This window comes from Rhinopithecus roxellana, chromosome 14, assembly GCF_007565055.1.
Source record: "Rhinopithecus roxellana isolate Shanxi Qingling chromosome 14, ASM756505v1, whole genome shotgun sequence".
NCBI classification, from domain to species: Eukaryota; Metazoa; Chordata; class Mammalia; order Primates; family Cercopithecidae; genus Rhinopithecus; species Rhinopithecus roxellana.
In genome coordinates this window covers 89,911,335-89,926,136 of record NC_044562.1, presented here as the reverse complement: position 1 = coordinate 89,926,136, position 14,802 = coordinate 89,911,335, and the positions used below count along the sequence as shown (strand labels likewise).

Genomic DNA, 14,802 nt, shown 5'->3' with positions numbered 1-14,802 from the left:
GGAAGAAACCCAAGTACATATGGAAACCCAAACTGTGCATTTTTAATAATTAGAAGAATTCAAGAATGATTTTAAGATACAAGATCACTTACTATAAGTTGCTCTTCCTTTTCCCCCGTCTCTTTAATTATTATTTCAATCTCCTGATTCAATCCTTCCACGCTATTCCGGAACCGGGAGCCTGTTGATTTGGTGATGGGAATTACAGGAATAAGTGCACTCTTTGGAACAGGAGCCTTAAGAAAATGGGATGGAGAAGAGAGGCTTCACATTACCTTTTAATTTGCTAGACTGAAGCATAATTCCAACAGACATAAGTAACTCAAAAATAAATCAAAGTTTAGAGGCCTCACAAAAAGTGTGAGTGAACAAACCTGCTCCTTAGCATGGATGAAATATAATTTAAAACCTAGATCCCACACAATGAAGGCAGGATTCTGAAAATGTATTCACACCTGTGAATGACTGCAAAGGGAATAGGGATATATATAGTAAAAGAATGTCAACCTCAAAAATTCTTTTATGACTGTAACAGAGCTCAGATTTCAGAATATAACTTTAAACACTCCTAGTGCCACAATGATAGTTTGGATGTCTCACCCAAATCATGGGGGTGGATCTCTCATGAATGGTTTAGCACTGTCCCTCTTAGTACTGTGAGTTCTTATGAAATTTGGTTGTTTAAAGGTGTATAGCACCTCCCCCTTCTCTCTCTTGCTCCTGCTCGGCCATGTGACCTGTGTGCTCCCCCTTTGCCTTCCGCCATGATTGTAAGTTTCCTGAGGCCTCCCCAGACACCGAGTAAATGCCAGCGTCATGCTTCCTGTACAGCCTGCAGAACTGTGAGTCAATTAAACCTCTTTCTTTCTTTTGAGACAAGTCTCACTCTGTCACCCAGGCTGGAGTGCAGTGGTGTGATCTCAACTCACTGCAACCTTCACCTCCCAGGTTCAAGTGACTCTCCTGCCTCAGCCTCCTGAGTAGCTGGGACCACAGGCACCCACCACCACACCTGGCTAATTTTTTGGTATTTTTAGTAGAGACGGTTTTCACCATATTTGCCAGGCTGGTCTCAAACTCCTGACCTTGTGATCCGCCTGTGTAGGCCTCCCAAAGTGCTGGGATTACAGGCATGAGCCACCACGCATGGCCCCTCTTTTCTTTATAAATTACCCAGTCTCAGGTATTTATAGCAACGTAAGAACAGATTAATATATACAATTACTTATATTCTGGGGGGATTTATTTATTATTGTTTTTATCTATTCTTAAAAAAAATAAGATACATGTGCAGAACATGCAGATTTGTCACAAAGGTATACGTGTGCCATGGTGGTTTGCTGCACCTATTGACCAGTCCTCTAAGTTCCCTCTCCTCATCTGCTACCTCAAACAGGCCCTGGTGTGTGTTGTTCCCCTCTCTGTGTCCATGTGTTCTCATTGTTCAACTCCCATTTATGAGTGAGAATATGCGGTGTTTGGTCTTCTGTTCTTGTGTTAGTCTGCTAAGGATGATGGCTTCCAGCTTCATCCATGTCCTTGCAAAGGACATGATCTCATTCCTTTTTATGGCTGCATAGTATTCCATGAAGTATATGTACCATTTTCTTTATCCAGTCTATCATTGATGGCATTTGAGTTGGTTCTACGTCTTTGCTATTGTAAATGGTGCTGCAATAAACACATATGTGCATGTCTTTATAGTATAATCCAAAGGATTTATAATCCTTTGGGTATATATACAGTGATGGGATTGATGGGTCAAATGATATTTCTGGTTCTAGATCATTGAGGAATTGCCACGCTGTCTTCCACAATGGTTGAACTAATTTACACACCCACCAACAGTGTAAAAGCATTCCTATTTCTCCACAGCCTCACCAGCATCTATTGTTTCCTGACTTATTTTAATAATTGCCATTCTGACTGGCATGAGATGGTATCACACTGTGGTTTTCACTTGCATTTCTCTGATAGTGATGTTGAGCTTTTTTTCATATATTTTTTACATGTTTGTTGGCCATGTAACTGTCTTCTTTTAAGAAGTGTCTGTTCATATCCTTTGTCCATTTTTTGATGGGGTTGTTTTTTTCTTGTAAATTTGTTTAAGTTCCTTGTAAATTCTGGATATTAAACCTCTGTCAGATGGGTAGACTGCAAAAATTTTCTCCCATTCTGTAGGCTGCCTGTTCACTCTGATGATAGTTTCTTTTGCTGTGCAGAAGCTCTTTAGTTTAACTAGATCCCATTTGTCAACTTTGGCTTTTGTTGCAATTGTTTTCGGCATTTTGTCATGAAGTCTTTGCCCATGCCTATGTCCTGAATGGTATTTCTTCTAGGGTTTTTATGCTTTTGGGTTCTTATGGTTTTGGGTTTTACATTTAAGTCTTTAATCCATCTTGAGTTAATTTTTGTATAAGGTGTAAGGAAGGGGTCCAGTTTCAGTTTTCTGCATATGGCTAGCCAGTTTTCCTACCACCATTTACTGAATAGGGGATCCTTTCCCTATTGCTTTTTTTTGTCAGGTTTGTCAAGGATCAGATAGTTGTAGATATGTGGTGTTATTTATAAGGTCTCTGTCCTGCTCCATTGGTCTATGTGTCTCTTTTGGTACCAGTACTATGCTGTTTTGGTTATTGTAGCCTTGTAGTATAGTTTAAAGTCAGATGGCATGATGCCTCCAGCTTTGTACTTTTTGCTTAGGACTGTCTTGGCTATACAGGGTCTTCTATGATTCCATATGAAATTTAAAATAGTTTTTTCTAATTCTGTAAAGAATGTCAATGGTAGTTTGATGGGAATAACACTGAATCTATAAATTACTTTGGGCAGTATGGCCATTTTCATGATATGATTTATTTATTTAAGAGAACCACTTCCAAAATCTATATATAGAGATTTTTAAATTAAAAATGTTTTTATTGTCACAGTATTACTTTTGGAAAGAACTATCTGATTACATAATTACAGAATATTACTTTTTTCCTGATAAGACACTCAAAATAAAATATGAAACAAGCATTAACAGAGGTATCCGCCAAAGCTAGTAACAACAGTGTGCCAGATGAACATCTTGTAGATTCTTCTACTGTCTAGCAAAGAAAGGTGATTAACCTATCCTTCATTTAAGAAAGTTTCTTTGGAAAACCTCTTTCAGGAAGAAGTGGGCAAGAAGACAAAGGTAAGAGGGCCTCTAATCAATGACCATTAGTTTTATTCCCTGATAACCTTGCTGTGTGATACAGAACTTAGTGTTAAATATCTATTTCTCCTTTTATTCCTGCTCCCCTTTAGAACTGGAAGGAAGGAAGGAGAGAGAAAGAGAAAGGGGGTGGCAGGTGGGCAGGAAGGCAAGAGAAAAGAAAAAAAGAAAAGGAAGAGCATAATAAGTACAACAAGAATCCTTAGCAAACACAAGAAATTTGTGATTAAAAAAGGCCAAGGGGAAGCTCCATGCAGAAGTGCTGCGTGAGCATGTCTCCACTGCTCAGTTAGTGTTGGGTCCTCATATGTAACACAGGACACAGAAACCTACCTCATGGCTTTAAGAATGAAACGACAGGAAACCTGGTATGGTGCCTGGCCTCTAAAACATGAACGCTCAGAAAACAGTAGCTGCAAATTTTATTTTGTATTTTCCCTATTATGTATTAAAATAATTCTTTATCTTTTCACATTTTTTTCGTCACTTATTTTCGTTCACATATAGTGTCTCCTAATTTTTCCCTTTTTATAAGTCCCTCTGTTCCCACATTCCCCACAGCCTCAAGCTTCTACATTACTTATTCCCTTTACTTCCATCTCTTCTTTCTGATCCCTTTTCCAATCTCAGCATCCACTACCAAAGAAAAGAAAAATCTTAAGTTTGGGTGTTCTATAAATGTTTTATAGAGAAAACTTACATAATTTTTAAAAATTCAACTTATATTTTTGAGCCATTCTCCACAGTGTAGATCTTTGGTGCACGGATACACAATTTTCAAAAAAAATTTTTTTTTTTTGAGATGGAGTCTCAATCTGTCTCCCAGGCTAGAGTGCAGTGGCACGATCTCAGCTCACCACAACCTCTGCCTCCCAGGTTCAAGTGATTCTTGTGCCTCAGCCTCCCAAGTGGCTGGGACATGCCACCACACCAGGCTAATTTTCTGTATTTTTAGTAGAGATGGGGTTTTGCCATGTTGGCCTGGCTGGTCTCAAATTCCTGACCTCAGGTGATCCACCACCTAGGCCTCACAAAGTGCTGGGATTACAGATGTGAGCCACTGTGCCCAGCCTCAAAACTATTTTTTTGAGGAAGATCTTAGCCATATCCATAGATCTATTCTCTCAGTCATTTGATGTGAACACTTGTCCTGGTTAGACCCTTTCAGCTTTCATAAGTGGTGACAACTCCATATACAGTTAGCAGGTGGCTAAAGCACAATCAATGTCACAAGTCAACTACTGGTCAGACAATAAAACTTTAACTCACTAACACTCCATAGGTATAAAAACTCAAATTCCTGATATAACCTGCAGTAGTCAGCTGAGCCATAAACTTCAAGTAACATAGAGTGATCTGTAAAGAAAGATGCAATTTTTAGAAGGTGAATTATAAAATAATTTTGCAAATTTGCAAACAGAAAATTATGGGACTAAAGCTTGACCTATATGTCTTCAAGGGTTTAGTCCTTATATGTACTTTTTGATTTTCTCTTTCCTCAAATATAAACATAAATTCTATGTGCACAGAGAAACCCCCATACCTAATTTCTCAACATTTTCTGTTCTACCTACTGGAACAAAAGTTTCATATACCCCAGACATTTCACAAAAGCAGGAAGTTAAAAGAAAACATTTCCTTTGCCTCTTAATGTTTATTCAACAAAAAGCCAATACATGCATATAAAACAGACACACACACATATTTATATTTCACCCAGAAAAAAGAGTATTTCCCCAAAATATCAGAAGCAAGCTACACCTAGGGACAGAGTTGGTATTTTTTTCTTTTGGATTATTTTTCTACAATTAACCTGAGGAGAGAAACTATGTCTTATTAATCTCTTTAGTGCCACTGCCAAGCACAGAGCCCAAAACATACAAGATGCTTGTTCAACAAGGCTGGTATATGGATGTGTGCATCCCCCACAACATCCTATGTTGGAGCCCTAACTGCCCATGTGGCTGTATTTGGACACGCGGCATCTAAGGCAGTAGTTGAGGTTTGTTTTGTTGTTGTTGTTTGAGATAGGGTCTCACCTTGTTGCCCAGGCTGGAGTGCAGTGGCACGATCTTGGCTCACTACAACCTCTGCCTCCTGGCCTCAGGTGATCCTCCTACCTCGGCCTCCTGAGTAGCTGGGATTACAGGCACATGCCACCATGCCTGGCTAATTTTTGTACTGTTTTGGTAGAGACAGGGTTTTACCATGTTGCCCAGGCTGGTCTCAAACTCCTGGCCTCAAGCAATCAGACGGCTTCAGCCTCCCAAAGTGCTGAGATTACAAACATGAGCCACTGCGCCCAGTCAGCAGTAAAGTTTAAATTAGGTCATATGGAAGGGCAGGCCTGGTCCAACAGGACACCAGAGAGACCCCTTCCATTTCCATGCACACAAAGAAAAGTTCATATAAGCACACAGCAAGAAGGGAGCTGTCTGCAACCTAAGGGGAGAACCCTCAACTACATACCAACTCTGCTGGCACCTTGATCTTGGACTTAAGAGTCTCCAGAACTGGAAGATAAATTTCTGTTGTGTAAAGTCACCTAGTCTATGTATAATATTTTGTTATGGCAGCCTGAGGAGACTAATACACTCACCTCTAGTTTTTTTTATTTCTACAGTTTTCAATAGACTTAAGAACATACTTAAACATAAGCCAGAGATAGAGTGATCCAGAGAACTTGAATATGTCCATAAAAAGTTTGCCCTGAGAAACTATTTTTAACTTCATTGTTTACTCTTTTTTATTTAAATAATTTAAAAAATATAATTAGAGACAGAGGCTCACTATGTTACCCAGGCTGATCTCGAACTCCTGGCCTCAAGTGATCCTCCCAGCCTTGACCTCCCAAAGTGCAGGGATTACAAGCATGAGTCACTGTGCCTGGACTGGCACTGTTTTCTTCATTGCAAAAGTAAAAAAAATATTCAGTGAAGAAAGAAATAGATATCAATCACCAGAGATAACAACTATTAATAATTTTATAAAAACTCTTCTAAAATCGTCCTCTTTCTTCTATATACATATACACTTTTAACCAGAAACATATTGTACGTAGCGTTCTGAACCCAGTGGTTTTTTTTTTTAACATCATGCCAGACCTGTAACCTATCTCTATGCTTTAAAACATTTAACCAAATCATTTTTATAGGTGCAGAGTATTTCATTTTGTGAGTGCATTACATAAGAAATCAATGCTCTATTAAACAAATAGTTTTCGGCCGGGCGCGGTGGCTCAAGCCTGTAATCCCAGCACTTTGGGAGGCCGAGACGGGCGGATCACGAGGTCAGGAGATCGAGACCATCCTGGTTAACACGGTGAAACCCCGTCTCTACTAAAAAATACAAAAAACTAGCCGGGCGAAGTGGTGGGCGCCTGTAGTCCCAGCTACCCGGGAGGCTGAGGCGGGAGAATGGCGTAAACCCAGGAGGCGGAGCTTGCAGTGAGCTGAGATCCGGCCACTGTACTCCAGCCCGGGTGACAGAGCGAGACTCCGTCTCAAAAAACAACAACAACAACAACAACAACAACAAAAAAAACAAATAGTTTTCAATTTTTCACTATTACAGAACCATACTGTCATGAACATCCTCTTAGACAATTATTTGCACATACATAAATACTTCCTTAGAATAAATTCCTGGGGTGGGGGAGCTATTTTTCTGGGGGGGACACAAAGGATAGGGAAGATTTTTCAGGGCTTTGATTCATAATGCCACATCGAACAGTAAAATATTTTTACTCCTCACATTTTTATCTGCACTGTATGAATATATATGTTTCGTGAAGCTCTCTAAATTGGATTTATTTTTTCTAAACCTTTGCTAAGTTTCATTAACTACAAGTGCTCTCATTCCTTTAGTTTCCATATTGTAGAACATAAACGAAAGTAAACTTTTAAAATGATAGCCAGTCATTTGTCCATTTTGTAGCAAGGAATGTTATCTGTTTTTTTCTTACTGACTTGAAAAACCTCTTCATGGTGTTTACATATAAACTGTTTACACTGTATACATTGATATTGTATTTTAATTCTCATTATTCAAAGTATGATTTTTTTCAAAGTATATTTAAAGGTCACTTCTTTTTTTCTTATTTTTGAGGAGCAGTCTCCCTCTGTCACCCAGGCTGGAGTGTGGTGGCGCGATCTCAGCTCACTGCAACCTTCGCCTGCTGGGTTCAAGCAATTCTCCCGCCTCAGCCTCCCAAGTAGCTGGGACTACAGGCACGTGTCACCAGGCTCGGCTGTTTCTTTTTTTTTTTTTCTTTTTCTTGAGACAGAGTCTTGCTCTGTCACCCAGGCTGGAGTGCAGTGGCGTGATCTCAGCTCACTGCAAGCCCCGCCTCCCAGGTTCACGCCATTCTCCTGCCTCAGCCTCCCCAGTAGCTGGGACTACAGGCACCCGCCATAGCACCTGGCTAATTTTTTGTATTTTTAGTAGAGACGGGGTTTCACCGTATTAGCCAGGATGGTCTCAATCTCCTGACCTCGTGATCCGCCTGCCTCGGCCTCCCAAAGTGCTGGGATTACAGGTGTGAGCCACTGTGCCCGGCCTTTAAGGTTCATTTCTATATATTTCTTGACACGTCCATTCACCCTTTTCTTGGGTTTTTAGTCATTTGTCCCTCAGTTTTCTGGATACATAATAATTGTACATATTTATGTGGTACGTGTGATATTTTGATACATGCATATAATATGTAATGATCAAATCAGGGTATTCAGAATATCCATAAACTTAAACATTTCTTTGTGCTGGGAACATTTCAAATCTTCTCTCATAGTTAATGATATATGCAATAAATTATTGTTAACCACAGTCACTCTACTGTGCTATCGAACACTAGAACTTATTCCTTCTATCTGACTACATATCAGTATCCATTAACCAACCTCTTTTCATTCATGACCTCCCACCCCACGTGACCCCCGCCCTTCCCAGCCTCTAGTATCCATCCTTCTACTCTCTACCTCCATGAGATCAATTTTTTTAGCTTCTACCTATGAGTGTGAAAGTGTGATATTTATCTTTCTATGCCTGGCTTATTCCACTTAACGTGACCTTCAGTTCTAATTCATGTTGCTGCAAATCACAGAATTTTATTCATTTTAAGACTGATTAGTATCCCATTGTACACACACACAATGGGATACTAATCAGTCTTTACACACATGTATACACACACACACATTTTTCTTTATTCATTCAACTGTTGGTGGGTACTCAGGTTGCCCATCTCGGATCTCCAGTACTACACTGTATGTGTGTGTGTGTGTGTGTGTGTGTGTGTGTGTGTGTGTACACACACAATGAAACACTGATCAGTTATGTATACACATGTATACACAAACACACTACATTTTTCTTTATTCATTCAACTGTTGATGGGCACCTTAGGTTGATTCCATACACTGGCTACTGAGAGTGGCTACGATAAACATGTGAGTGCAGGGTATCCCTTTGATATGTTATTTTTTTGTCTTTTTGATAATAGCCATTCTAACAGGGGTGAGGTGATATCTCATTATGGATTTGATTTGCATTTCCCCGATGACTAGTGAAGATGAACTTTTTTTTATATATCTGTTGGCCATTTATGTCTTCTTTCAAGAAATGTCTAGTCAGACATTGAATCTGTGTCTTCTTTTGATAAATGTCTAGTCAGTCTCACTCTGTCAGCCAGGCTAGAGTGCAGTGGCATGATCTCGGCTCACTGCAACCTCTACCTCCTGGGTTCAAGCAGTTCTCCTGCCTCAGCTTCCTGAGTAGCTAGGATTACAGGTATGTGCCAACATGCCCGGATAATTTTTGTATTTTTAATACAGACAGGGTTTTACCATATTGGCCAGGCTGGTCTCAAACTCCTGACCTCAAGTGATCCACCCACCTCAGCCTCCCAAAGTGCTGGAATTACAGGTGTGAGCCACCACACCTGGCCAACGTAAGGTTTTATAAAAAGATTGAAGCACCATTTTGTTTTATAAAATAAGTAGCACTTATTAAGCACTTACTATGTGCTAGGCATTGTTCTAAGCACTTTATATACATTATTTTATTTACTTTTACAAAAGCTCTCTCTATAAAAATAGGTAGTTACTACCCCCATTTTACATTGAAAAAGTGAGACTCTGAGAAGCTAATAAACTAGGGTCACAGAATCAGGACTAAACTTACATCCTACCAAGTTTAAAATGCCCCCAAATATTGAAAAGTTATCCCTATACAGTGAGAGCATGTGATTCTTAATTTTTATCTTTTGAAATTTTCAATTCTCCTAAAAGTAGTTTCCTATCCTTTGATAATCAGAAAGTTTCTAAAATGAGTACTTCACTAATCTTAGATAATTCAGAAATATATTTATTTAAGATGGTCTGAATTGATGTCTTTTTTTTAACATATAAATTCTCCATTTCCCTTAAAGATGTCCTCACTTCCACAAACTTGAGAGAAAAATGAAGTCTTGTGATCTACTGTGATAATTATAAGTAGGTTGTTCTGATTCAATTCTGAAAGTTGTTTCTTTAAAGACTACCTTAGGTATGACACCAAAAGTAATCCCCATAAAAGAAAATAATTATAATATACTGCCAAAAAATTTTTTTATGTTTGCTTTGTGAAAGACAGTAAGAGAACAAAAGACAAACTGAGACTGGGAAAAAGTATTTGTAACTTACCCAATAAAGGACTTTTATCCAGAATGTCTAATAAGTTCTCAAAACTCAGTAACAACAACCAACCAAATTTTAAAATGGGCATGAATAGACACTTCACCAAACAGAATACACAGATGGTAAATAACCATATGAAAAGATGTTCATTAGGGTAATGAAAATTAAAATCAAGATGAGATGTCCTTCAACAAGAATTTAGTATCAATAGCTACATTGTGGGAAATCCATGTAATGGAATACTATTTAGCAACTAAAAGGAATAAACTGGCTGGGCATGTTGGTTCATGCCTATAATCCCGGCACTTTGGGAGGTCGAGATGGGCAGATCACTTGAGGTCAGGAGTTCAAGACCAGTCTGGCCAACATAGTGAATCCCCGTCTCTACGAAAAATACAAAAATTAGCTGGGCATCGTGGTGTGTGCCTGTAGTACCAGCTACTCAAGAGGCTGAGGAGGGAAAATTGCTAGAACCCAGGAGGCAGAGGCTGCTGTGAGCCGAGACCATACCACTGCATTCCAGTCTAGACTACAGAGCAAGACTCCGTCTCAAAAAAAATAAAATAAAATAAAAATTAAACTATTGATATACACAACTACTTAGAAGAAATGCAAGGGCACTATCGTTGAGTGAAAGAAGATAGTCTCAAATAATTGCATACTGTATGATTCAATTTATATGACATTCTCAAAAAGAGGGCTAGAGTGATGGAGAACACAGCAGCGCTTACAAGAGATTAGGGATGGGGGAAAGATGTACAAAGGAAGAGAATGAGGGAATGTTTTTTCTTGACTATGCTGGTGGTGGCATAATCTACATACATGTTAAAATTCATGAAATTGTACAATCAAATATGTCCATTTTATTATATGATAATTGAAAAAAATAGAGGAAAAAGCTGACAGGGTCATATCTTTACCTGCCTAATACTGTCTCTTCAGGTCCTTTCCTAGAGACAGTTATATGCTGAAGTAAATAATAAAATGTGGGAAGAATTGTTTTTTTAATTCAGTCCACATATTATTTAGGTATATCTTAAAATTTAGGTGTATCTGTTATAGATGAAGCTGATTAACTAGGCCAGTCAGCTTCCTGTCTTTTAGAGTTCCTGTTTTTGACTCCTTTCATTTTAATGCTAAAAGCCAACAACTCTCCTCACTTCCTACAAGCCCCATCAGCAGCCTAGCACTGGCTCATCTGTGGTACACTGGTGATAAGCAGTAGCTGAGTAGGGGAGAGAGATATAGCGTTACTGTTTTTTTTTTTTTTTTTTTTTTTTTTTTTTTTTTTTTATGAAAATGTGCTTTGATAGGCAAGTAGGATGGAGAAAGGTCTATACAGCAATTCAACAGAGTTTCATGAGAGACAAATGAGCCAGAAACCCTAATACAACCAAAGGAAGGTGAAAACTGATGACTGGCTGATTGTTGATTCATGGACTGAAGCAGGGTCTCCCTCGGTTGTCCAGGCTGGAGTGCAGTAGGGGCAATCATGGCTCACTGCAGCCTTGACTTCCCTGGCTCAAGTGATTCTCCCACCTCAGCCTCCAGTGTAGCTGGGACTACAGGTGCATGTGACCACACCCGGCTAATTTTTTGTATATTTTGATGAGACAGGGTTTCACCATGTTGTCCAGGCTGGTCTCAAACTCCTGGGCTCAAGTGATCCATCTGCCTCAACCTCCCAAAGTGCTGGGATTATAGGCATAAGTCACTGCACTGCACCCAGCCGAAAACTGTTGTTTAGAATGGTAAAAAAAAATTAGTAAGCACCTGAAAAAAAGCTTTCCTATCTTAAGGGCTTTTGATTCGAGACCACCATGTGGCCTTGATTCTTAATGTCCTGTCACTGTTACTTCATTTCTGTCCTCCAGCAATCACTGTCCTCTCATTTGGTATCTACCTTTACATCTCTTCCGAGCTGCAGTTATATTTTGTAATAAAGGTCACAGCAGAAGTACCTATTCTCTCAATTTTGAAATGGCAAAAGAATTTTAAAAATTAAAATAAACTCCGGCTCTGTTTTGGACTGACATCCCAAGATTTTAGTGTAGGGCAGTAATTTTCATTTTCAAATCACACCTTCCATTCCTCAGAGAAAAGTTAAGTTTCTCTCTTTTTCTACCTCACTGTCTCTTGGCTCTCAAACCCTCCTAGGCTAGTATGTGTCTTCAGCCCAGACGAAGAAATAAGAAAATCCTATGGGAGGGCTTTCTTGCTTGACGCTATAGCAACAGCCAGAAAACACCCACACACTTTTAAAATTCTCACCTCAAAATTAGTTTATGTGACTGTGAAGATGCTGACATCTCCCACTGTTGTTACTAACATCAGACTCTTAACACTCAATCAAATAATTCTGAAACGTGTTGGCTATATTTTCTAATGAGACAATTTCATTTAGGCATCTGAGGGTTTTGTCATTTGGGGAAACCTTTGAAATGTGAAAGACGCTATCCTTTAAGAAACCTGGCAGTATTCATTTTTCCTCATGAATAATCTCCCCTGAATTTCCAGGGGAAAAAACCATGCAGAAAAGTATGTAAGAATTCTTTTCTAACTGTAAGCCCAAGAAAAATGATCTTTTGTTAATTAGTAGCTGTACACTATACCACTATCCTAAGAGCAATATTGTCCCTCCATTGTTAAGAGATTAATAGGCCGGGCGCGGTGGCTCAAGCCTGTAATCCCAGCACTTTGGGAGGCCGAGATGGGCGGATCACGAGGTCAGAAGATCGAGACCATCCTGGCTAACACGGTGAAACCCTGTCCCTACTAAAACATATAAAAAACTAGCCGGGCGAGGTGGTGGGTGCCTGTAGTCCCAGCTACTCGGGAGGCTGAGGCAGGAGAATGGTGTAAACCCAGGAGGCAGAGCTTGCAGTGAGCTGAGATTGCGCCACTGCACTCCAGCCTGGGCGACAGAGCAAGACTCCATCTCAAAAAATAAAAAATAAAAAAAGACTAATTTCCCAGTAAAAATCATCTTCTGCATATCGTGAAATACAAACAAAATACTGTAGTAACTTGTAAAAAGTCTCAGAAAAACAAAGAATCCCCCAAATACTCAAGCTTCCTAATCGAATAATATAAAAACTTATCCTGAGAAAAGAAATATTGGAAAAGCTTTAAGTGCACATACACACAAAATGGACCCAACTAAATAACCATAACTAGGAAAATGTTCTACAGAACCTAAGACAGCAAAAATGAAGCATTTGTAATACTCACAAACGATGTTCCATGTTAAATACAAAAAGGCAGTGTAATCTAATATACGATATGCTCTCAATGAGGAATGGGAAGAAAAAACACTTAAAAGAAAAAAATGTCAGGAAAAGGGGAGAGAGAAATGGGAATACAGCTCTCTTTTAGAAGGTGAGTCTTTGGAATTTTTCCTATTTCATTAAAAAAATTCTTTAGAGATAATTTTTCTATTCGACTTTTCTTAGTTTCTAAAATTTCTATAATGAGCTCGTGAGTACTTTTGTAATAATAAAAGCTTTAAAAAGTTTAACAAGAAATTGGCAAGGAAACCAAGTCTGTTGACGTCTTTTACATTTAGGTGCTACCTCAAATGGCCTAAGACATTCAGAAATTACTGTGCTTAGATCGCATAAAATGTTTTATAACATTTTATTCCATTTAAGCCTCTGGACAACACAACAAACAGATAACATTACTATGCAGAGAAAATGAGCAACTTCACACCTCGAGCAAGCAGCGGGACTCAGACTTCAAGTCAAACAGTCTGACCTGCGAGCACACTGTTAAATAACCTCCCTGTTTACTTTTTTGCTTCTTTTTAAGCATCCAATTTAATTTACTTATTTAATTAAATAAGTAATAATTTATTTCCAGACAATTATATTTGTATTTTATGTATTTATGTTTTTCATGTTGCTGATATTTCTTTAACAGCTTTACTAAAATACAATGTATAATACCATACAATTCACCTACTTAAGTTGTACAACTATGGGGTTTTTGTTGTTGCTGTTTTTAAGAGACGGGGTCTCATTATGTTGCCTAGGCTGGTCTTGAACTCCTGGGCTCAAGTAATATCCCCACCTCAGTCTCCCTAGTAGCTGGGACTACAATGGGTACCACTACACCCAGCTAACTTTGTTTTTTTAATGGTATTGAACAGAGTTGTGTGACCATCACTGCAATCTATTTTCAAATCATACCAAAAGTGGCCTCTCATTAGCAGTCGTTCATCATTTCTCCCCAACCTTCCCAGTCCTACACAACCACCAGTCTATTCTCTATCTCTATGGGTTTGCCTGTTTTGGGTATTTCCTAAGAATGGAATCATATGTTATGTGCCCTTTGTGTCTTTTTATTTTTGTTTTTTACTAGCATGTTTTCTTTTTTCTTTTTTTTTTAATTTATTGAGATGGAGTCTCGCTCTGTCACCCAGGCTACAGTGCAGTGGCGTGATCTCAGCTCACTATAACCTCTGCCACCCAGGTTCAGGTGATTCTCCTGGGAGAGTCTCCCGAGTAGCTAGGACTATAGGCACATGCCACCACACCCAGCTAATTTTTTGGTATTTTTAGTAGAGATGGGGTTTTACCATGTTGGCCAGGGTGGTTTCAAACTCCTGACCTCAAGTGATCTGCCCAACTTGGCTTCCTAAAGTGCTGGGATTACGGGCATGAGCCACCATGCCTGGCCAGTGTAATGTTTTCAAGGTTCACCCATGTTGTCACACGTATTGGTACTCCATTCTTTTTTATGATCAAATAAAATTCCACCATATGGATATACCACATTTTATTTACCCTTTTATCAGCTGATAGACTGAGTTTTTCCTACATTTTGGCAATTATGAATAATGCTCCCATTAACATACATGTACAAGTTTTTATGTGGACATATGTTTTCAATTCTCTTGGGTATATACCTAGGAGAGGAAGTGCT

At 39.0% G+C, this 14,802-nt stretch overlaps 1 protein-coding gene across 1 annotated transcript in view; it reads right to left on the bottom strand.

Moving 5' to 3' along the window:
- Positions 1-14,802, bottom strand: part of FAM117B (family with sequence similarity 117 member B) — a 131,650-nt gene that overhangs the window by 16,828 nt on the left and 100,020 nt on the right. The window contains exon 5 of the mRNA XM_030916810.1: positions 93-236. Within this exon, the coding sequence (XP_030772670.1) occupies positions 93-236 (144 nt within the window). The remainder of the gene's footprint in view (positions 1-92; positions 237-14,802) is intronic.